The 23,196-nt window shown below is 39.8% G+C and overlaps 1 protein-coding gene across 1 annotated transcript in view; it reads left to right on the top strand.

Moving 5' to 3' along the window:
• Positions 1-23,196, top strand: part of MYO16 (myosin XVI) — a 421,185-nt gene that overhangs the window by 375,794 nt on the left and 22,195 nt on the right. The window contains exon 33 of the mRNA XM_008143943.3: positions 13,593-13,684. Coding sequence (XP_008142165.3) covers positions 13,593-13,684 — 92 coding nt within the window. The remainder of the gene's footprint in view (positions 1-13,592; positions 13,685-23,196) is intronic.

Here is a 23,196-nt window from a genome sequence, read left to right on the forward strand (position 1 = left end):
AATAATGTAAATATTAAATTAATTTGTAATTGAATACTTTTTTGAATAGTTTTTTACACAAAAAAACCTCTGGGACCAAATAGCTTTTCTGGTAAATTCTCCCCAAATTCTAAAGATGAAACAATGCCGGTGTTACACAAACTCTTTATGAGACTAGGATTAAGAAAGGATAAAGCGGAGGGGCGGGGGGTGAGGGGGGGGCGTGGAGGGAGGACCAACAACTCTTCTAGCTTTTGCAAATAGCCACTTAGTTTATGACAAACATGGCATTGAAGGACATAGAGGGGAGCATAATCAACTACTCTCCACATGAGGAATAAATGAAAGGACTCCTAATCTACGCTGTTCACACAAAGCAATTCCTGGTGGTTTATAGAGCTAAATGTCAAATATAAAATAAAATGTATAGAAAAAATACAGAAAAATATTGTTTTTACCTCAGAGGTGGGAAAAGAAAGAAGGATTCCTTAAACAGAACGCAAAAGAATGCTAACTTTAATGGAAAAATAATTATATATTCAGAGTTTACTTAAATTTAAAAAAGAGATAACTGAATAGAAAATTGAATTGGATATATGAATAAGCACTTAAATAAACATTTTAATAGAGTCAAACATCACTGGTAATTAGAGAAATGTAAATTAAAACCACAATGTGGTACCCACTAGGCACCCTGTAGAATTAGAGAACCAACAGGCAAGGATGAGGAGCTAAGAGGTAACCACAAAGTCAGGACAGTGATTCATTTCATATGCAGAAGAAAAGAGCCTACAGTGATTTGGCGAGAGAATGATAGGGGATTCCGGGTAGCTGACAATGCATCTATTCCTTGACTTACGTGGTAGTTAAAGTTCCACAATTTCAAAGTATTGGGGGAGAGAGAGAATAGGAGAGGAAAGGAGATTTTAGGATGGATGGTAGATTCCCGGGGCTGTGGAACTCCATGGCCCTCAGAGATTCCAGCTTCACTATCCTATCTTTTGCTGCTCCCAAGGTCAGTGCTGGGGATGTAGTTTTTCAGCTGAGCAGACCCAGTGATGTTCATTGCTGATTTATCAAACAGGAAAGATAAGAATGGATATAGGATGAACATTAGCCAGGGCAATTGTACTGGTAATTATAATCACACTTTGGGAGTAGTCTGGTGGTGGGTAGTTGGTTGGGCAGATCTGTTCAAGCTTAGGTCTCTGGAGTAATGTGGGAATGGTGTGGTGGCTCAGGAAAATGAAAGATAGTTTTAATGAGAGAGAGGGAGAGAGGGAGAGAGAGAGAGAGAGAGAGAGAGAGATAGAGAGAGAAGAGGAGGAGAGGGGCAGAGAAGGGAAGGGAGGGGGCGAGGGGTGGGGAAGAGAGGGGAGAGGGGAGGACCACAGAGGGATTACATATAATAATTGTAAGTATTTGGTTCACAAGAAGGAGATTTTGGTTGCAATGTGAGGAGGTGGGATGGGGTGATGACACTGGTAAAATAAGAAGGTGTTTTAGACCAGTAATAAAGGCATCTAGAAAAAAGAACTGCAGTTGCCACAAATTTATTACCACTAAGTACAGACACAAGTTTGACAAAGAATGATATAGGCTCCCAGGATCCCCAAATTTTGGCCTTGCTTAATTTGCTTAATATTTTCTCTTCAATGACTTTAGCAACTTTCTTTAAAAAAAAAATGTAATGTATATATATATATATATATATATATATATATATGTAATTATTTAAATGGCATTTATAATTATATGCAGGTTATAAAAATTATACATCCTCTATGTGACAGTCTGAAAAATGAAGAAAATAATCCTATCTAATAAAAGAGCAATATGCAAATTGACCATTACTCCAAGACACAAGATGACTGCCCCCAATTGGTCAAAGGTAGCTGCCCCATGTGGACACAATATGGCCACCACAAGATGGCTGGCAGGGGAATGGCAGTTGGGTGTGACCAGGTCAGCAGAGGAGGGCAGTTGGGGGAGACCAGGCCAGCAAGGGAGGGCAGTTGTGGGGGAACCAGGCCTGCAGGTGAGGGCAGTTGGGTGGCCCAGACCTACAGGGGAGGGAAGTTGGGGGGACCAGACCTATAAGGGAGGGCAGTTGGGGGGGTACCAGGCCTGTAGGGGAGAGCAGTCAGGAGGGGAAGGCCTGCAAGGGAGAGCAGTTGGGGGAACCAGGCCTGCAGGGGAGGACAGTTGGGGGGGGGGACCAGGCCTACAGTGGAGGGCAGTTGGAGGGGGGACCAGGCCTGCAGTGGAGGAAAGTTGGGGGGGACCCAGGCCTGTAGGGGAGGGCAGTTGGGGGTGACCACATCTGCAGGGGAGGCCAGTTGAAGGGGATTAGGCCTGCAAGGGAGGGCAGTTGAGGGGGAACAGGTCAGCAGGGGAGGGCAGTTGTGGGGGAACAGGATTGCAGGGAAGGGCAGTTGGGGGAATAGGGGGGCAGGCCTGCAAGGGAGAGCAGTTGGGGGGGACCAGGCCTGCAGGGGAGGGCAGTTGTGGATGATCAGGCCAGCAGGGGAGGGCAGTTAGGGGTGACCAGGCCAGCAGAGGAGGGCAGTTGAGGGGGGACCAGGCCTGCAGGGGAGGGCAGTTGAGGGGGACCAGACCTGCAGGGGAGGGCAGTTGAGGGGGACCAGACCTGCAGGGGAGGGCAGTTGAGGGGGACCAGGAGAGCAGGGGAGGGCAGTTGGGGGGGACCAGGCCTGCAGGGGAGGGACGTTGGGTGGACCAGGCCAGCAGGGGAGGGCAGTTGGGGGGAACCAGGCCTGCAGGGGAGGGCAGTTGGGGAAGACCAGGTCTGCAGGGAAGGGCAGTTGTGGGCAATCAGGCCAGTAGGGAGGGCAGTTAGGGGTGACCAGACCAGCAGAGGAGGGCACTTGGGGGAGACCAGGCCAGCAGGGTAGGGCAGTTGTGGGGGGACCAGGCCTGCAGAGGAGGACAATTGGGGGGCGGGGGAGACCCAGGCCTGCAGGGGAGGGCAGTTGGGGGTGACCAGGCCTGCAGGGGAGGACAGTTGTCGGGGGGGGGGGCAGGCCTGCAGGAGAGGGCAGTTAGGGGTAACCAGGCCAGCAGGGGAGGCAGTTAGGGGTGACTGGGCCAGCAGCGGAGGGCAGTTGGGGGTGACCAGGCCTGCAGGGGAGGACAGTTAGGGGCAACCAGACTGGCAGGGGAAGGCAGTTAGGGGTGACCAGGCCGGCAGGGGAGGGCAGTTAGGGGCCATCGGGCCGGCCAGGGGTTAGGTGCAGGTAGGCGTCAATCAGGCTGGCAGTGGAGTGGTTAAGGGGTGATCAGCCTGGCAGGCAGAAGCGGTTAGGAGCAATCAGGCAGAGGCAGGCGAGCAGTTGGGAGCCAGCAGTCCTGGATTGTGAAAGGGATGTCCGACTGCCCATTTAGGACCAATCCCACTGGGCAGTCGGACATCCCTCAAGGGGTCCCAGATTGGAGAGGGTGCAGGCTGGGCTAAGGGACACCTTCCCCCGACCCCGTGCACGTATTTCGTGCCCCAGGCCTCTAGTAAACAATAAAAACTACCATCAGTTCTATTACCAAAAATACTTTAAATATTTGAGTAACATTTGGGAATATGTCTAGTATTCCACTGTGTCAAATTTTATTTTTTCAAATGAACATATATGCATTTCTATATAATATATTTTATTGTTTTTATAAAGTTTGAGTTATACTGTACATATAATTTTAATAATCTGCTCTCCCCTTAAGAATATCATGTAATTTATCTCCATGTCAACAAATATAGATCTGAATTGTTTACAGCTACCCATTAATGGTACTGGATGCATAGCATTCCATCATATGGGATTATTATGATTTACAATAACCAAGCCTTTTTTGTTATATATTAAAATTATCCCCAATTTTCTTCCCTTAAAATAACACTGAGTGTTTATGATGTATTACTCCAGCTTGATTAAAATAGACATTTGGTAAAACATTTTATGTTAATGTATAATGCTCAGATTTATGTGTGTGTCTAGATAGAAATATTGAGATATAATCCTTTAATAAATTACTTTCTGAAATCTCTGATGATAACCTTTTGTGAGGCAGTAAGTATAACAAATACATTGTATGCACTTATATTCAAATTAAATTTCTTAAAATAATAAAAATTGAATATGAGTAACAGCAGTAGACATCAAGAATGTGATAGAATATTTCACAAAAGTTGTATATATCTAGTAAGAAGGCAAGTAATATCAGTTTACTTGCAATCTTATGGTATTTTAAGACTAGCCATTAAACAAAAAAGAGAAATTTAAAATATATTAGAGTGATCAAGTCTGAATAAACAAATATTTTAGATAGATGATCGTATACTCATTACTTTTGCCAAAGTTTCACTTCATAACATTCTCCCTAGCTCACCTTAGATGATGAGTATCCTACCATAAAGAAAGAAAAAAATGAAAACTTTATTTCACCAAAATATTTAATTTGTTCGTGTTTTGATTGAAATGTAAAAGCTATGGTTTCAGAAATGGTACTAGAAAACTTAAATACAAAAACAGCAACAACAAAACCAACCCTGTGATTCTTACTCTAAAAATCAAAATAAAACCAAAGGCCAATGGAATAAACAAAAACTGCTCTATACCAAAATGGAAATTTTTGTAGAATACATTCCTTGAAATTAATAATATAAAATTATGTCTCCAGGAATATCAGGCTTCTAAACCTCAACATAGTATTCTTTCAAACCCCGGAACCCAGACTCATATGTTGTTCCTTAATGCTTATAGGGTTAAGATTTTAAAATAAAGCCAGAAAACCACTTGACTATCTCTAGAGTTATACATAGAAAAAGAAAAATTATTTCAAATGGAATTTTAATTTTTCAAGGCCACTTGATATGTTTAACTTGATCTTCTTTGTGAATACCATGAACTTCCTGGCACAATGCCCTGGATACTTAGCCACTCAGTAAGCAGTTATCAACTAAAACAATGTTGCATATTACATATGAACCAGTAAGTACCATGCAGGGGGCAGATTCAGAAAATGTCTCCTCGTTGGTAGGATAAAAATTAAACAGATATTACACATGTGCAACACATGATATATTCATGATCATTATAGTCCTTAAAGTGGCTATTAGTACTGATTCATAATTCACAACGTACAGTCAATGTGCTTTCTAAATAAAGGCACAAGATGGAAATAAATGTTTAAAATAACTTGAAGTCCTAATTGAATCAGAAGTGGTGTTATTTTTTCTAGGAAACGATTTCTCTCTTGAATGCCAGTATCTGCATGCTACCTCTGCTTCCCAGAAATAATTATCTGTTTGTTCATTTGCTGAAATATAGTTATGTGTGGGTAATTATAGCTATCACTTACTTTAATTGCCATCCTTTTACTGATGTGAACACAGACTTAGATCTTTTTTGTATACTTAATTATTCCCTGGACTTGTGGTTATTTATCATTATATTAGAGAGCAGTTTTTAGTGTTAGAACATTTTAGTTATATCAAACAAAATATTATGAATATAAAGATGTCTGTTTTTGTGGGGAAACACAGATATAAAAAAAATCCCATTTAAGACATTTTATGCTCAGTATGATTTTCTTTCTTGCTGCTCAATGAATATACATTTTATGGCTGGACATCAGGAAAAATGGCAATTAAAGAATACAGTTAGCATCTTTGATTTTTACATTTATCATTCTGTGAAGATTACAGCTTTTCATTTGTACTATGCTCATCCTCAGTGCACAACAAGAATTATCTGTGGTGACAAAGGGCTTTCCATAGCGAAGGCCTGGGCCAGACTATTTGCAGGACCGGGGGCTCTACATTCTTTGCATAGATTCCAGCACCATATTGAATTTAGCGCCTCTGGAGCAGTAAATCACACTGACTAAGAACATCAAGTGTGGCTTTCATTAGCTATGCCTCAAGATAGATCCAGACCAAAGACAAAAGAGCCTCTGGTTGGAGCCTCTGAAATATGTTCATATATACATTTTTTACAACATCGTTTTGTTTATGGGAATTTATAGATTCTTTGGAACTCTTACTGTTGTCTGACTCAAAGGCTAACTGCCAGCGGAAGCAAGCCTTCACTTGACAATCTGGAATATTGTGCAGTTATCTATTTTGAGCAACAGAAGGTAGCTTTGCGAAGAAAGCAAGCTCCTCGGGCATTTAGTTAAAAATCTTTTGTAGTCATATAAAATAATTTCTAATTTGGATTTTATTTAATTAAATTTCCTCCACTGTGGTTGGGAAGTCAGAGTTGAAAAAGGCTGGATTGAAATGCTGAAGCTTAGTTTCCTTTTTCCTGTTAAGGAGTATACTCTTTGCCCATCATTGGTTTTATGTTCTTGGGTCATCCTTCACTCCTGCCAATACACTCTCACTACCTTGCTGGGTGTGTGTACAAAGTCTGCAAAGGGTCAAGTGGAAGAACACGAAATTGGTGTGGCCAACTTTAGTTTCTTAGCAGTGTTGCATTCTTCCTCTTTGCCTGGACCCCAGTTCTGATGCTTACTAACCCTGTGACCATGAGAAAATTATTTAACCTCTCCAGTTCGCACTTTTCTCATTTGAAAACTGGGGATAACCAAAGGATTGCCTCATAGGATTGTTATGAGTACTTAGTATGATGAGACTAGCACAAAGTTAGTGCCCAGTAAATATTACCTATACATGGCTATCATAAAAACTTAGATATTTTAGAGCTAGAAGACCCCTGAGAATTTACCCAAGAAAGATAAAAAATGTATGTATAAAATAAAGTCAGTGCAAAGCAGGAATTAATTTTTTCAAGAACATAAAGGCTATACTGCTAGAATCTTTGACTTATGATTTATTTACACATAGACCCACATACACTCATGTGTACAAAGGCATATCATTTTCATGGCTTATACTGGTATGTAGGGCAATGACAGATATCACTGTTTGGAGCCTCTGGGATGAATGGGAGTCAGGATATGTAGATGGAGTTCAAGGGAAGGTTGTTTTATCCCTAGGTTGGAGGATTCAAACTAATATAAAGGGCAGAATGTCAGGAGGAAGCCTAGTGAAAGACAGATGCACATCAGTCAATCAAAGCATTTATAACCACCCATTGCATGCAAGCATTTTGCTATGCATGGGGAGTGATAGGAATTCTAAGCAACTCGAGATGTGCTCTTTGTGAGCACATATGTAAAATGAAGAAAATACATAAAAGGTTGACATTACATATCAAGAGAGATCACAAAATAGGGCAGCCAGTGACAAGTGTCAAATGAATATGTAAATAATGGTTTTCTATTGCCTCCACATAGAAGAGGAGATTGTTATGGGCTGGGATAATTAAGGGCATTTCATGGTAAAGGCTGGGATTTTCAAAATAAATAGTATTCAAACTAGAAAGAAGGGAACACTTTTCATTGAAGAACATTTACCACACCATGTCTTTTGGCTGGGATGAGAATGGGTTGCTTTGATAGAATAGGTAAGTCAATAAGACAGGGGAAAAAGGTGTTAAGAATGTATAATAGGTAAGTCAATAAGACAGGGGGGAAAGGTGTTAAGAATGTATAGGGCATTGAAGAGTGACTCTGAAAGGGTTGTTCTTGTTTGGCGGGGGCACTGTCTGCTATTTTGGAGAAATTTACCTGATTGTATTATTCAGAGTAAACAATGGAACAAGAACTTTAAGCTGAGAGTACCAATTTTGTGTTCTTCCACTTGAGCCTTTGCAGGCTGTGTACACCCAGCAAGAGTGTTAGAGAAGGTATTGGTATAAGATAAAATAAAAAAGGAGTGAAGGACCACTACAAGAACTTGACTAAAGATAGAGAATAGTGGACTCTTTAACAGAAAAAAAGGAAGTTCTAAGAGGACACTAATTCTGTGGGTAGGATTTGGAGTTCAAGAGATAAGAAGGACTTCTGGCTATAGATAATTCTTATGGAAACAATGATTATAGTTTTAGAGTTTAGGTGAGGATGGAAAGATAGGAAAGGCAAATTTTGAAGGAAGCTTGAGAAATGGGGATGGTTGATAGCCTGTGAGGAAAAAGTATAAAGAGAAATGAGAAAAAAAAGAGTATCTAACCACAAAGCCACGCAGAGTGCCAAACTTTGAGAAATATACCTTGAGAAGGGCAAACATGAAGGTACAGAATAGGTGGTTGAAGAGATAGGAGAGCACAGATGTCTAATTTCATAGAAATCAAGGAAGGAATGAAGTCATAGATCAGGAAAGACATAAAAAGAGAATCTAAATCCTGCCGAAACCGGTTTGGCTCAGTGGATAGAGCGTCGGCCTGCGGACTCAAGGGTCCCGGGTTCGATTCCGGTCAAGGGCATGTACCTTGGTTGCGGGCACATCCCCAGTGGGGGGTATGCAGGAGGCAGCTGATCGATGTTTCTAACTCTCTATCCTTCTCTCTTCCTCTCTGTAAAAAATCAATAAAATATATTTTAAAAATAAATAAATAAATCCTATTCCTGTTGACTAAACAATCTTGGGTTCCTGTGGAATGACAGGGAATTTGACTAGAAGATTCTAACTGGTAGAGCATATAAAATGCAGTGTCACAACCACCCTTTACAGTCTGTCCCAGTCTGAATCCACATCATAACTGATAAGAACATCCTAAAAGACATTCCCCCTGAGCATCCTACAAAGCTCTGAGCAGCACTCACTACAGGAGGTGAGAGAGAACAGATCCCCATCTGGATTGAGGCTGATGACTTCCTAACTGCCCCTCTGCCAAGCTCCAGTGAAGGGCAGTACGTTTTGTGGAGTGTTGGTATCTATAAGGTTCACATCAGTGTGTGGGGAATGCCTTCCCCCAAGCCTGAGCATGCTTTTTTGGAACAGAAGAGCTGGATATTTCGAGGGCAGGTAAATAGGATGAGTAGAGTTTCAGAAGACCTTAGCTCTTCTATATTTTGGACAAGTGTGGTTTTTTATTGATTTTTCATTATTGATTGATTTCAGAGAGGAAGGAGAGGGAGAGATAGAAACATCAAATGTGAGAGAGAATCATTGATTGCCTGCCACCTGCATGCCCCCACACTGGAGTCAAGCCACAACCTAGGCATGTGCCCTGACCAAAAATTGAGCCGTGACCTGGTTCATAGGTCAATGCTCAACCACTGAGCCATGCCGGCCAGGCATGTGTGGCTTTTTAAAGTGAAGGTTTCATATTGAACAGACATGCTTAGCACTTTGAGGCACACTGTTGCTGCTATAGAAAAAAATATGTTGAAGAAGGGGCATAGCACTGTTTAAACTGAAAAAATATCATCTGAGAGCCTGCGCTGGGGAAAAGGTTGTGGCTGTGAGGCAACCAGAGCAAGTTCTTAAATGTGTGCGAGCAATCTTTCTGGGGTGGAAACCTACCTAGCAATGGAAGTCAACAAATAGGTGGCTCCAGGTTAACCTTAAATGCCCACCCCCGCCCACCCAACACTGGCATCGCAGCCCTGTGGGAACACACAGTTGAATTTGCTGCCCCCAAGACTTTGGGGCTTTTCTGGAGCCTATGCATACTGTGTTCTTAGCTGCATGAGGAAATCCTCGCAATGTCAGAATAAAACACACACACACACACACACACACACACACACACACACACACACACAACTAACTATCCTTATCAGTTAGGGACACATGCTCAAGAATTTACATATGAAATGATTTTGGAAAATTTTTAAATTTCTGGAAATATTTTCTAAAAAGATAATGAGTAGATGAAACAAGATTAAAATAATGAAAATTCCAAAGCATGGTGATGAATAAATGGAATTTCACTACATATTCTCCTCCCTTTTACAGGTTTGTGAATATTATGTAATAAAAAGTTTTGAAATATTTGCTATCTTGATACGTAAAATGGGTAAAGTTACTGTAGTCTTATATGCATTTCTTTGCATACTTAATGAAAATGAACATGTTTATTATTTAGTGGTCATGTATATTCACTTAAATTTTCTATACAGATTCTTTACCTCAAATTTTAAAATTCTTTATTTTAAAATATGAGGATAGGACATTTATTTTGACTTGTAGGATGCTTTAAGAAAAATCAAGCCTTTTATTTAGTGTATTTGAATGTTCTATATTGTATTGTTCTTTTTAATTTGCATTTATTTTATATTTTAACACATTTATTGTTAATGTTTAAATGAAAGCATTCATCCTTTTTTTTTCCCCTTCATTGTTTGTGCCTTTGGTGTCATTTTTTGGATAATTTGCCTTAAAGAAGTACTACTTTCAATATTGCAGCAACATAAAATATTATGTTGGTTTAAAAGAAAAAGTCCTGCCCTCTAACCTCCTTTACACCTCAATACTTCCCAACTATTACTTTACTTTTTATAGTTCACACTCGCTTAGTATATTAGCCATGAGTTTCTATGTGTTACAAGTGTCAAGGATTTCCTCCACTCCACACTACTCATTCCTTATACCCTCCTCACTCCTCCTTTATCAGGAGGAGACCATTCACCCTCCCTTCTCCCTCACTCACCCTGTGTCATCACCTGGCTCTTTGTTCCCACATATGCACCTTGCTCAAACTGAAACCATTGTCCCTGTCCTGTTAACTGCCACAGGTTCTGAGGTCAAGGATTTCTTTAGTCAACAGGTAAGAAATGCCTTTTAACTTAACACTTAGGTAAAATGGTGTCACATCCCCTCTGAGAAATCTGCAGTTCTACCCTTTACTGATAAAATACTATCAAATTTCTGTGAAATGTTATGTAACTTTAATATCTGACCTGCTCTTCCTTCCAACACATCCTCCAGGTTCCTCTTCTGGCCATACTCTCATGCATGCTTTCTTATTTTTTTTATTACAGTTGACATTCAATATTATATGCAGTTCTTACAGACCACTCCCCCAGATGTGGATCAGTCTTCTCATATTTTATTGCTTTATCTCACTTGTTTTGCTCAACCCTCTCCACCATTCAAAATCCTTCTCATCCTAGAAGGCCAGATCTTTTGGTATCTCCACCACCATGTTTCCTCTAATCCCTTTAGTTAGAATTAATCCCTGCTTTCCCCAAGATTCTGCTCAGAGTTACCTGTACTCCTACTTAACTCTTAAGTCATTCTGTTATGTAGCCTGGCTTAGGGTCTTTCCTGTTAAATTTGAGCTCTTCAAGAGTAGAGGTGTTTCTTTATTCTTCATTGTATTTTCCAGTGCCTTATTCAGAGGCTTATCTACACTAATAAAAGAGAAACATTCAAATTAACCATCACTCTGCTACACCCACCAGCCAATCAGGAGCGAGTATGCAAATTAACCCAACTAAGATGGTGGCCGCCATGGAGCTGGAGTGAGCAGGAGGCTTGGGTTGCCCCCAGCGATGGAGGAAGTTAAGCTTCCCACCCGCCCTGGTGGGCCCTGGCCTCTGTTCAAGGCTACAAAGTTTCAATTATAGAAGATAAATAAATCCCAGATACCTGCCTCCAGCGGGCCCTGGCCTCTGCTCAAGGAGGCACTGAAAAAAAGAAAAAAAATCCCTTACTCAGGTTGGCCACACCCCCATGGGGTGAGGGTCCCTGCTGGGGGGCTTGGCCAGCCTGCAAACAGCCATCAGCCCTCACCCAGGCTGGCCAGTTACCCCAGTGGGGATCCACACCCTTATGGCCCGATCCCTGTAAACGGGCAGTCGAATCTCGAGGGGTCCCAGATTGGAGAGGGTGCAGGCTAGGCTGAGGGACCCCCACCCCCCTGCATGAATTTCGTGCACTGGGCCTCTAGTCATAAATATTTCTTAACTTGATTTAATTGATACTATATAAAACATTATGCTATGGGTTTGGCTCTGAGTGTATATCCTCAATAAACAGTTTCTGCTTTGATTCATAGAGTAAACTTCTAACTTATAATTTAGTTTTGAAAAACAGGTTACAATTTTCTTCTCCTGACTTAGATTCCTGGTTTCAGTAAGACATCCAGTGAACCATGTTCTCTCAGGAGACATCTGTCTTGCATGTCAATCTGCCCTTTGTGCCCTCACCTTTGACACCCTCCTTCACATGAGTCCCAAATCCTTTGATGTGCCCTGCTCCCTGGGCATATTTCCAATTGTCTGCTGATCTAGTTGCCTGAAATTTCAACTCATGCCCTGACTTAGATTTCCATGCTCCCTTCCCCCTATTTAGATTTCAGCTCACTCTAACACTGTTTTCCCACACCTGCTACCATGGTCTCTACTATAGTATTTCCCTAGTCAACTGAAGACATTGCTATTACATATGGTGGGACCCAGTCTCCAGCGCATGACCCCCCATCCATAGGTGTGTCAGTTTTCAGGTGTTGGCCCTAGTCTGCTGAGTCTCAACAAAGCTAACCTTTGCATTCAGAGTATTTGTATACATAACAGAAAGATCAATTGGGAAGCTTTGCTATGTGATGATAGGATTTTGTGGACTTTCCTGAGCAACTAACTCTCTGCTGAAATTGGAAAAAGTATGCCTTGATTTTCTAATGATTTTAATGTAGGAATCATGTATATGTTTAATCCATTACACCATACTGATGAATCATGATTTCAGTGTAGGAATCATGTATATGTTTAATCCATTACACCATACTGATGAATCATGATTTTCAGCAATCACTTCAGAATTTGAAGTTCTTTGGGTTGAACTCATTCCATTGGGTAGTTATTTTTTTAATCTATTCATTTTCATTAATAAGTCACTTGTGATTATATTGATCCCTCTTTCAGGATGGTTCTCAGCCAGGGATGATTTTGCTTCCCAGGGGATGTTTGGCAATTTCTGGGGACATTTTTGGTTGTCATACTGGGAGGTACTACTGGCATTTAGGTAGAAACAGGGATGCTGCTAAAATCCCATGATGCACAGGACAACACCACAGCAGAGAATTATATCGCCCAAAGTGTCAGCAGTTATGCTTCTGTAATAAGGTATAATTAATAAAATTCTTTAGTGCCACATAGGTACTTCTATAGTACTTGGAGGGAGGGTGTTAATTTTCTCAAATCCACCCTTCATTCTATATAGGTGGTTACAATTTGGTCTGTTATGGATGGGCAGCTACCCTGACCTTTTTCTTATAGAATTTCACTCAATCTCTTCCCTCCATTTGTATGTAAAATAAACTACCATCTATAGAATTCATCTGATACTTGGTTGTGTCTTATATGTCTTCTAATCCCTTCTTTGCATCCCTGCTACCCCACAAATGAAATACAAACTATGTTTCCTGTATCAACTCAAGGAACTCACCTACTTTCCATTGTCCATATACTTCTCTTTCCCCCATCAAACAATTTTCAGTTTGTAGAAAGGTTTCCCTTCTCCCCTCCAACACTTCTTTGCTGAATTTTGCTCACTTTTGTGCTATGATAACATATTTCTTCATTATCATTTTATCTCTTTTGCTAGTGTATGTTTTCTTGTATTAAATGGAAATGCAGCAACACTTTGCTTTTCCATATTTTCTTATAACAATTTTATTATTCAATTAGTATTTAACTGATGATTATTTCAATCTATAAAATATAACAATTTTAGTTTACTACAGTAAGTACACAACTCATTTTATTCAGAGAAAGGACACAACTTAACTACTTTGTGTTGACTTCCATAGGTTTACCTGAAGAAGAGGGATTCTCCAGGTTGTCTGTGAGTGGGACAGCGACCTCAACATTTCAGAGACATAGAGAGAGTCACACCACTCAGGTAATGACCCCCAGATATTCATAGATGCCATGATAACAATTAAGTTATGACAAGAAATTAATTAAGTATGACCAGGAACATATTTTTACTGGACTATAGAGGGGAGCTACTCCCATCTCCATCCTAAGTTTCTCCAGCTCAACATTCTTCTGTCTCCTCTATCTCAGTTGACTTCAATTTTCTGCGGGTTTGAAAAATAATAATGTGTCCCATATAAATAAGAATTAATAAATGGATTTAAAATGGAATACTGTAGATATATTTTATGTTATGGTATTTTAAAATGACTGTCAGGGGAAGATGATATTAAATGTACTGAATTATGTGAATAAGTTTTCCACATTTGACCTCAGCTGAAAAAAAGGTACTTTAAGTGACAACACATGGAAATAAAATACATGAAGCACCTGTGATTTGTGACATGCCATAATATCTCAGTTACTTCTTCCAGATTCCATGTAATCGAAATTAAATTAAAATATGATGTGTGATCAGAGCTCAGTAAAATCAAAATGAGGTGGCAGTGTACAACATTGTGTTTCAGTGATTTCCCATATATGCTTAATGTGCTTGGCCTTAGAAAGTTTACCAAAATCAAGATTATCACTTCAAGAAAAAAAATAACCACTAGTGTTTTTAGAAAGAAGAAGGATTTATATCATATAGTTTGGTGTTTTGCTATGTTGAATTTTAAAATACTGTTTTCAGTAATTATCTTCAAAAAGATACCACTTTGCATTCAAAGAGATATACAAACAACAATATATCAGACTTCTTTTATCAACATATTCAATGTGTAACAACAGAATTCTTATTTCAGATGAAGTTACTGTTACAACTTTTATTATTGCAAATATCTGTGTAAAATTCTTTGAAAATCTCAGTCAAGTATTCAGATGTTTTCATGAAATCAACTATCCAGCTAATGATCAACTTGCATCTGAATATTTGGCATAATGTAGGCATGGCCTTATTATCAGATGAGACTTTTCTAAATAACACTGATGAGGTAGTGTGAAAAATCAATATTTTTAATCTTAAAAATAAATCTCACAGGAGGTAATCTGCTCAAATCATTTACACTGAAATTGAAAGAAAATGCTAATTGGTTGCAATACTAGATTGTTCTAATCTCCCCTCTGTTCCTTAGAAAGCACTTGCTTTACGTTGTAAGCGTTACAGATGCTTTATCTAAGGTAATTCACAGAGGGCCCTGCTTGTTGTGAACACTGGTTTGATTTTTATTACAGGGTCGACTCCTGTTCATGAGAGCACAATGTCACCCTTCCCAGGACTCCCACTACAATGTGGTGCATAGAGGAAAGGTTAATATTAAAAGAAGGTTCTTAACATAGGCATCTCTGTAACTTTTCCTCTGATCTTTATGGACTTGGCCAAGAAGCAAAGAGAGATGGGAAAGGTCACCAGGAATAATTTCCCATTCCTAGTTTTCAATGGAGGCTTGTTTTCAAATGCAAATATGTCAGCCTCCAGTTATCTCATAACGCATTTTTTTTTTCCTCAAGGAAATGGAAAACCAGGGTCATTTTATTCCATGTAAGAGTATGGGTATTTTCATTCCTCACTGTTGAAAAGCTACACAAGTTATATGAAACTATGCATTTAATGGCCACACGTCTTTCAGCATCAATGCCTCTTGTGTCACATTTATAGAGGACATATGGACACATATAGGCATATTATATTTTAGATTTTCTCTGAATGCAATTATATAGAAATTCTATAAAGTCAGCTGGACTGATTAGACATATAGCAGCAAAATTAAATGTTGACTAAAATATTGATCCTTTCCTCTTTAAGGATGTCTATATTTTAATTAGCATCATCAGTGATTTTAATAAAATATTTTTAAGGAAGATAAAACATATGGGCATTATTGTAGATAAAGAAAGCAGGAAATAGATTTAGTAATTTGCCCAAGATTATAGGGAAGATTCAGAGTCTACAGTTTGAATGGATGTCAGCATCATAAGTCCTGTTTCTGAAAATGAACTTACTATAACCTACTAAAGGAATGCAGGAGTAATTCAACTTTTTCATAAAATTTGAAGAATGTTTGGCTCAAGACAAAATCTAAGCAGCTGTAGTAGACATTGATGATTTGTTATTTTTAGCTGCCAGTCATAAGTTTCTCACGTACCACAGTGAAATGTTAAGGGGGAGACTCCCTTTTTCTCTCTCCTTTGACAGCTAGACAAATACATGTGAGAAGGGCTCAGTCCCTCTATTAACCATGGATTATGGAGTGAGAGACATAAAATGGAAAGGACAGAATAGATGTCACCATGGGGGTCACATCTGGCAGTGGCGGCTCCCTCCAGTGGCAGCAGATGTTGGTCAATGTATGTCTACTGCCAGCCACTGCATCCAGCTTTGTCCAATTTGTGAGATCTTCCTAACTTCATGTCATTCTTTTCCCTTCCAATATAACTTTTAACTGGTAAGATGTTTAGAGTTAGTTTTCATTGCTTGCAAATAAGAATGTTAACGGACACTAATTTGATACTCTTCCCTCATGGTACTAAATATTAAAAATATAGTTGATATTCATTTGCATCATGATTTTTATTAATTTTATTATTTAGCAAAATATCATGGATTTACATAAAAGTAGTAAAAATTAATTTTACTTAAAATATTTGAAAATAGTGCAAACTGAGACATTAGCTGTCTCGTGAATGTGGCTGAGTTCATTTATGCTCCTTATATAGGTTGGTAGGTCCATGCTGTGAACTGAGATAAAATACTCATGACCTTCCAAAGCACTCAGCATGAATAAAACCAGCAATGCATGTGTGATGTCATGGAATTCCACATACTAGCCCTGGAGGTGGGCTTTGTGGCACATCCAGTATCAAATTTAGAATTTCATAAGTTACAGAAGCCACTTCACATTGGTTTTAGAATGCAGCAACCAACGTTTGTAAAAATAATATGATATTTACCTACCTGACATTTTATGAGATGTAAAATCACTTTTAAAAAAGTTTGGTGCCATTTGGCATGATGCAAGCCCTTAGAAATAACTCAGTGGCTGGAGACTCAGCAGTGAGTGAAATACTGAGAACATCCTCCAACCCCGAATGACTTCTTAGCATTTTTTGCTGTGATTGCAATCCTCTGCTGACGCAAAAGGCCAGGTAACTTGACACAGGAAGCCCATGGATTATAAATAGCGCAAAAGCATGAGCAGCACAGGAGGGGTGTCCTGAAGACAGGAGGGTGCCAGACAGGGTTGGATAAAATAAATGTTTAGTGCTTGCCCTTGGCGTAAAATTGCTGGTTGCACATCTGGTTAGGGGTCCACACTTGACATTGAAAAATGAGATGTTTTCTTTTTCTGTTTGAGCACAGTTTATTTGTATTTACATTCTCATTTTAACTTTACCAACTTTCACTGCATGCCATTTTATTCCTCTCAGCTGTCTGCTCTCCACAGTAATATTGTGTGGTTTATGATCTTTGATTTTCACTATGGGTATTTATCATATTTCTTGCCAAGCCTTTTTTATATATTTTTGTATTTTTAAAGAGCATAAACATTTTTATTAATATCTGTCAGATTCAAATGTTCATTGTAAGAAAGCATTGATGGTGTCTGTTAAAATAGTGGCAATGCAGCACCTGAGAGCTTAGTATATATCTCACCCACTCCAGAAACAGCTGCCAATGAATGCCATAACATAATCAATATGCCATTGATCCACATCAAGAAACAAATTATGTGGTTTGTTTTACTGAAAGATCAAAGAAACCTTTTTGTAATGTCACATATTAACAAAATGAACAGATGCAGGGTACTAAATAAACCCAGTGTCTTTTTTCTATATTCATTTTATTTGTGACATAGACCTGCTTTGAAATATACTGTGGCATGGGAAAGAAAATGTGTTACATAAAATAACTAAATCTAGACATTTAGTTTAATCCTTAAGGGATAGCTCTAAAGCCTATGGTAGGAAAAAAAATAGATAACCATTTCAAAGGAAATATACATGTATTTCATTCAGAAGCTACAAACAGATGAAGATCTAGCATAGATGCTCTTTCACACAGCTGAAGTTCCTAGGAATCAGTATGCACCGCTCATGACTTCCATATTATGTGCAAGAGATGAAAGCAGTGAAATTAATTTGATGGTATGAGATAAATGGCAGCTTTTCAACAGAGAAAGGACATATCCTGTATAGATATATAAAAGTTAGAAGAAAAAAGGACAACAAAACCAAATCCTATATTTTGCATTTTTCCTTCATAAAAGTCACACCATACATATGTCTTAAATGTATTCAAGTGCATAGTTTTCTTAGTGAAGACACTGACTATTATCAATGAAGATAACTCAATTTTAAGAAATATTAAAATAATGAAAAATGAGAATTGTGGTATGTTTTAAGAAGAGGAAAGATCTTTGAAATCTCTGCATGCTTACCTTCCAGATGGGAAATCTGCAATTAGCCAACACTATTTCATAAGGAAGCAAGTAACAATGCAACTGAGCAAATGTGATTAACTATAAATTCTGGTTAACTTAAGAATTTCAATATTAATTCAGTTAAATTTTTTTAAATAAAAGGAACAAAAGACCTAGGTATGAATCCCATTCTATTATTTAACATGTGAGTATAGAAAGTAGTAATTATTTTTCAGATTTATTAGAGAGAATATATGTAACATGTCAAGCATGCTGCCTGCAATATAATAAATGCTGAAAAAGGGTTTGCCACTATTATAATACAAGAGGCCCAGTGCATGATTGAATCATGCACATGTAGGGTCCCCTACACGCTTTCGCTTTCGATCACAGGGGAGCTGGTTATCTGTCCGCTGGTGCACCAGGCCTTTCAGAAGCCTCTGGCGTGGCAAAGGCTTCTGAAAGGCCTGGTGCCTGAGCGGACAGGCACCCAGCTCCCACGCTTTTGCTTTCGATCGCGGGGAAGCTGGGTGCCTGTCCACTGGTGCACCAGGCCTTTCAGAAGCCTCCGGCATGGCAAAGGCTTCTGAAAGGCCTGGTGCCTGAGCGGACAGGCACCCAGCTCCCACGCTTTTGCTTTTAATCGCTGATGGACCAGGCCTTTCAGAAGCCTCCCATGCTTTCGCTTTCGATTGCGGGGAGCTGGGTGCCTGTCCGCTGGTGCACCAGGCCTTTCAGAAGACTCTGGCATGGCAAAGGCTTCTGAAAGGACGGGTGCCTGAGTGGACAGGCACCCAGCTCCCACACTTTTGCTTTTGATCGCAGGGAGCTGGGTGCCTGTCCGCTGGTGCACCAGGCCTTTCAGAAGCCTCCACCCCGCCAGAGGCTTCTGAAAGGCCTGGTGCCTGAGCGGACAGGCACCCAGCTCCCCCGCTTTTGATGGTCCGCGGTGGGATGTGAGCTCGCTGCCCCAGAGGCCCCTTCTGTGCCGCAGCACAGCCATGGCACAGACGCTGAGCTCAAGCCGCCGCTGGCGACGCAAGCTCAGCATCCCGCCGGCCCAATCAGCCACCCTGGCCACCCCAAGTCCCGCCCCCCGTGCCTCCTGGCCAATCACGGGCATAGTGAAGGTACGGTCAATTTGCATATTTGTCTATTATTCGGTAGGATTCCTTTTTTCAAGGTCAATATTCTGAACATCAATTCTGACTCTAATAGAAAGATACTACCTAAATGTGTAGGAGGTTATATTGAATCAGCAGGACCCAACATTTATCTGGGATTTTGCTAAAGTATATATGTCATATGTGCAATTTTCAAAAATACTTTGTTATGGAATACTAGAGGCCCGATGCACAAAATTCGTGCTGGGGTTGGGGGGGGCCTCAGCCTGGCCTGCACCCTCTCACAATCTGGGACCCCTCACTCCTAAACGCCCGCCTGCTCACTCCTAACTGCCCGCCTGCTTGCTCCTTACCTCTTGCCTAGTCATTCCTTAGCACTGCCGCTAAGGCAGGAGAGGCTCCCACCACCACCCCTGCACTTGCCAGCCGTGAGTCTGGCTTCTGGTTAAGAGGCGCTCCTGCTGTGGGAGCACACTGACCACCGGGGGGGAGCTCCTGTGTTGAGCGTCTGCCCCCTGATGGTCAGTGCATGTCATAGTAACCGGTCATTCTGGTCATTCCACGATAACGGTTGCTGGGCTTTTATTATACAGATTATAAACTTAGGAAAAACTAACAGTGACTAGTAAAACAACCAACTTGAATACATCTTATCATTTTACCATATTTGTTTTGGCACCATATTTTAGAGAAATATATATCCAGGTCCTGATCTCATCCCTGCCTGCCACACCGAGTTGAATCACATCCTGAACGTAGTGTATAACTCTCCATTACACTTTTAAAGCTTGTCATTTTTGCCTCCAGTGATGTCTCAGGCTTAATTTTCTCTAGGACCCACTTGCTTATCTTTCTGGTGGTCCAGGGTTTCAGTAGAGCTCTCCTCCAACACCATATTTCAAATGAATCTTTTTTTTTTTTTCCCTATCAGCTTTCTCCACTGTCCAACTTTCACACCCATACATAGCAATTGGCAACATGAGGGTGTGAATGACCTTAGCCTTGGTCTCCAATGACACATCTTTACTCTTGGAGATCTTTCCCAATTCTTCCATTGCCATTCTTCCAAGTCTCTGTCTTTTCTTGATTTTTTGGCTGCAGTCACCATTTGAATTGATGACTGAACCAAGGTAAGCAAAATCTTTAACAATTTCAGTATCATTGTCTATGTTAAAGATGTGTATTTCTTCTATAGTCATGATATTTTTTATCTTTGTGATGTTCAAATAGAGTCCTGCTTTCACACTTTTTTTTTTATATTCATCAGAAGTCATTTCAAATCATTGCTACTTTCTGCTAATAAGATGGTGTCATCTGCATATCTTAAGTTATTGGTATTTCTTCTACCAATTCTCACTTTTTCCCTTGAGTCTAGTCTTTTTTGAAATGCTATACTCTGCATACAGATTGAAAAAATAGGGAGATAAAATGCATCCTTGTCTGATACCTTTGCCTATGGGAAACCATTCAGTCTTTTCGTATCCTGTCCTGACAGTGGCTTCCTTCCCATGCATCAGGACAGTGCAGTACTGAGGCACGCCCATTTCTTTCAGAGCAACCCAAGCTTTTCATGATTCATGAAGTCAAAGGCTTTACTGTAGTCTATGAAAAGAAGACCAACCTTCTGAAATTCTTTGGAGCACGCCAGTATCCAGTGAATATTCACAATTAGAATCCAGCTTAAACATCCTCTTTATTTGTGTGGAATATTAGAACTGGTGTGATAGTTACTGCACTCCTCGACATCTCCTTTCTTAAAAACTGAGATGTAAATGAAATGCATCCAGCCTGTAGCCCATTGTTTTGTTTCCATATTTGTTGACATAATCTTGTTAGAATTGTGACAGACTCAGTCTCTGTGGCTTGAAATAAATATATTGGTATCCCATCTGCCACTGGTGATTTATTTCTTTCCAACACTTTCAGGACCACTTTCCCTTCACTTTCTAGAATTGCAGGTTCTTCCTCTAGTGATTTTCAAAGGTGTCTGTCATCCTTTTGTCTCTTCTGTATAAACCTTCAGTATTCTCTTTCCACTTTTCCTTTATTTTCTCCTCACTAAATAATGTGCTTCCTTCATTCAGCATTCCTATTCCAGGTTGAATTTCCCTATTATTTTCCTGAATCTTCTGGTAGGGATCTCTTGGTTGTTTTTGTTGTATTGTTCTTTTTTATCTATCCATGACAGTCATTGAAAAATTGTATTCAGGAGCAAAACCCTACTTGAACTACCACTTACTTTTGCCTCTCACCTGCCATTGACAATATTCAGTGTTTCTTCTGTCATCCATATTGATTTGTTCTTTCCTTTTTACTTTTGATGTTGTCTTTTTGCATTCTTCCCTTTCTAGTTTCAGTCCACAGTTCTAGTTTTGGTCACTTAAGTTTAACAGTGCAAGTCTGTTTTTATGTGGACTTTAAATCCATCAGGTATGTTATCTACATTATATTTTGGCACTATAATTATTTTGGTGATGCTCTTCTTCAGCTTCACTCTCATGTTTGATATTAACAATTCATGGTCAATACCACCATCTGCTCCTGGTCTTGTTTTGGCAGAGAGAATACAGCTTCTCCATCTTCTGCTTCCAATCATATAGTCTATTTGATTTCTGTAGTGGCTTTCTGGAGATGCCCATGTATATAGTCATCTGGTTGTTTGAAGATGGACAATCCCCTGCTTCATCCCTGATTCATAGTCCCAATTTTCCATTGACATTTGATTCTGCTTTACTTCTTACTTTTGCATTCCAGTCACCTATAATTATCAGCATATCTTGTTTAGATGTACAATCAATTTCTTTTTGGATACTTGTGTGAAAGCTTTCAATTTTGTCTTCTTCGGCCTCTGTACTTGGAGCTGACTTGAATGATAGTTATGTTAACAGGTTTTTCTAGAAGTCTGCTTGATATTATTCAGTCAGACCTTATGCTATACCCCCTAACTGCCTGTGCTACATCTTTCCTCAGTATTAAAATGATTCTGTTTCATCTGAGTTTGTCATTCCAGAATAGAAGACTTTATAGTTGCCTGACTGGGAAATGTCCTACTTCAGTCCATTGCTACCACCAAGCATTGCAATTGTTAGATGCCCCATTTCTTGCCTTGCATTTTCAGTGTACTTGGTTCATGCTTCTTGTGTTCCACGCTCTGATTGTATGTGTTGTGCAGCATCACCCTTTCCTTTTGCCTTCATGCACATCAGGCACTAAATGTCCTTCTGGCTTAGGTCTAGTTGCATCATTGGCAACCATGCTATTCATACTTGTTCTCTGCTCTTCCCTGGTAACTGTTTGAGTGCTGTCTGACCTGGGAGTCTCATCTTTCAGCATGATCTCATATTTCGTTTTGGACTCTCTCATTATAGGGTATTCAAAGTAAAGCAGAAAATAAACAGAATAAGAGAAGAAAATGAAGCAATGGTTTACCATTGACTTCTGCTAAAGTATGTGCATCCAAACCACATGTGCTTGAGTCTGTGGTGCTGCAATCACCAAACTCTTATTAAATGTAATTTGTTCCATTTAACCTGCATTATTGACTTTTACTCTATAGTTGTCACATATATTACATCTACATACATTGAATATATTCTCCCAGACAATATTAAAACTTTGCTCTCAACAGTCATGCATGTTTTAGACAACTTTAGTGGAGAAAAATAATCTTTTTTGTTACCCATGGCTTACCATTTCTATGGCTCTTCTTCATTCCTGGAGTTTTAAGTCCCCTTTCACTATCATTCGCTTCATCCTGAAAGAACCTCCTTTAGCATTTATTTGTAGCAGGTCAAGAAATTATCTTCATTAGAATATGTCTTTATTCTGCTTTAAGTCTCTAAGTTTTTATTACCTCCACAATTCACTTGTTTTTGTTTACTTTTCTGAATCCTCACATTGATTTTTCTAAACGTTTAGTTATAATCAGTGAGGGAAATAGGCTGTAGTGAGAT

The sequence above is a fragment of the Eptesicus fuscus genome, chromosome 8 (assembly GCF_027574615.1).
Source record: "Eptesicus fuscus isolate TK198812 chromosome 8, DD_ASM_mEF_20220401, whole genome shotgun sequence".
Classification (NCBI taxonomy): domain Eukaryota; kingdom Metazoa; phylum Chordata; class Mammalia; order Chiroptera; family Vespertilionidae; genus Eptesicus; species Eptesicus fuscus.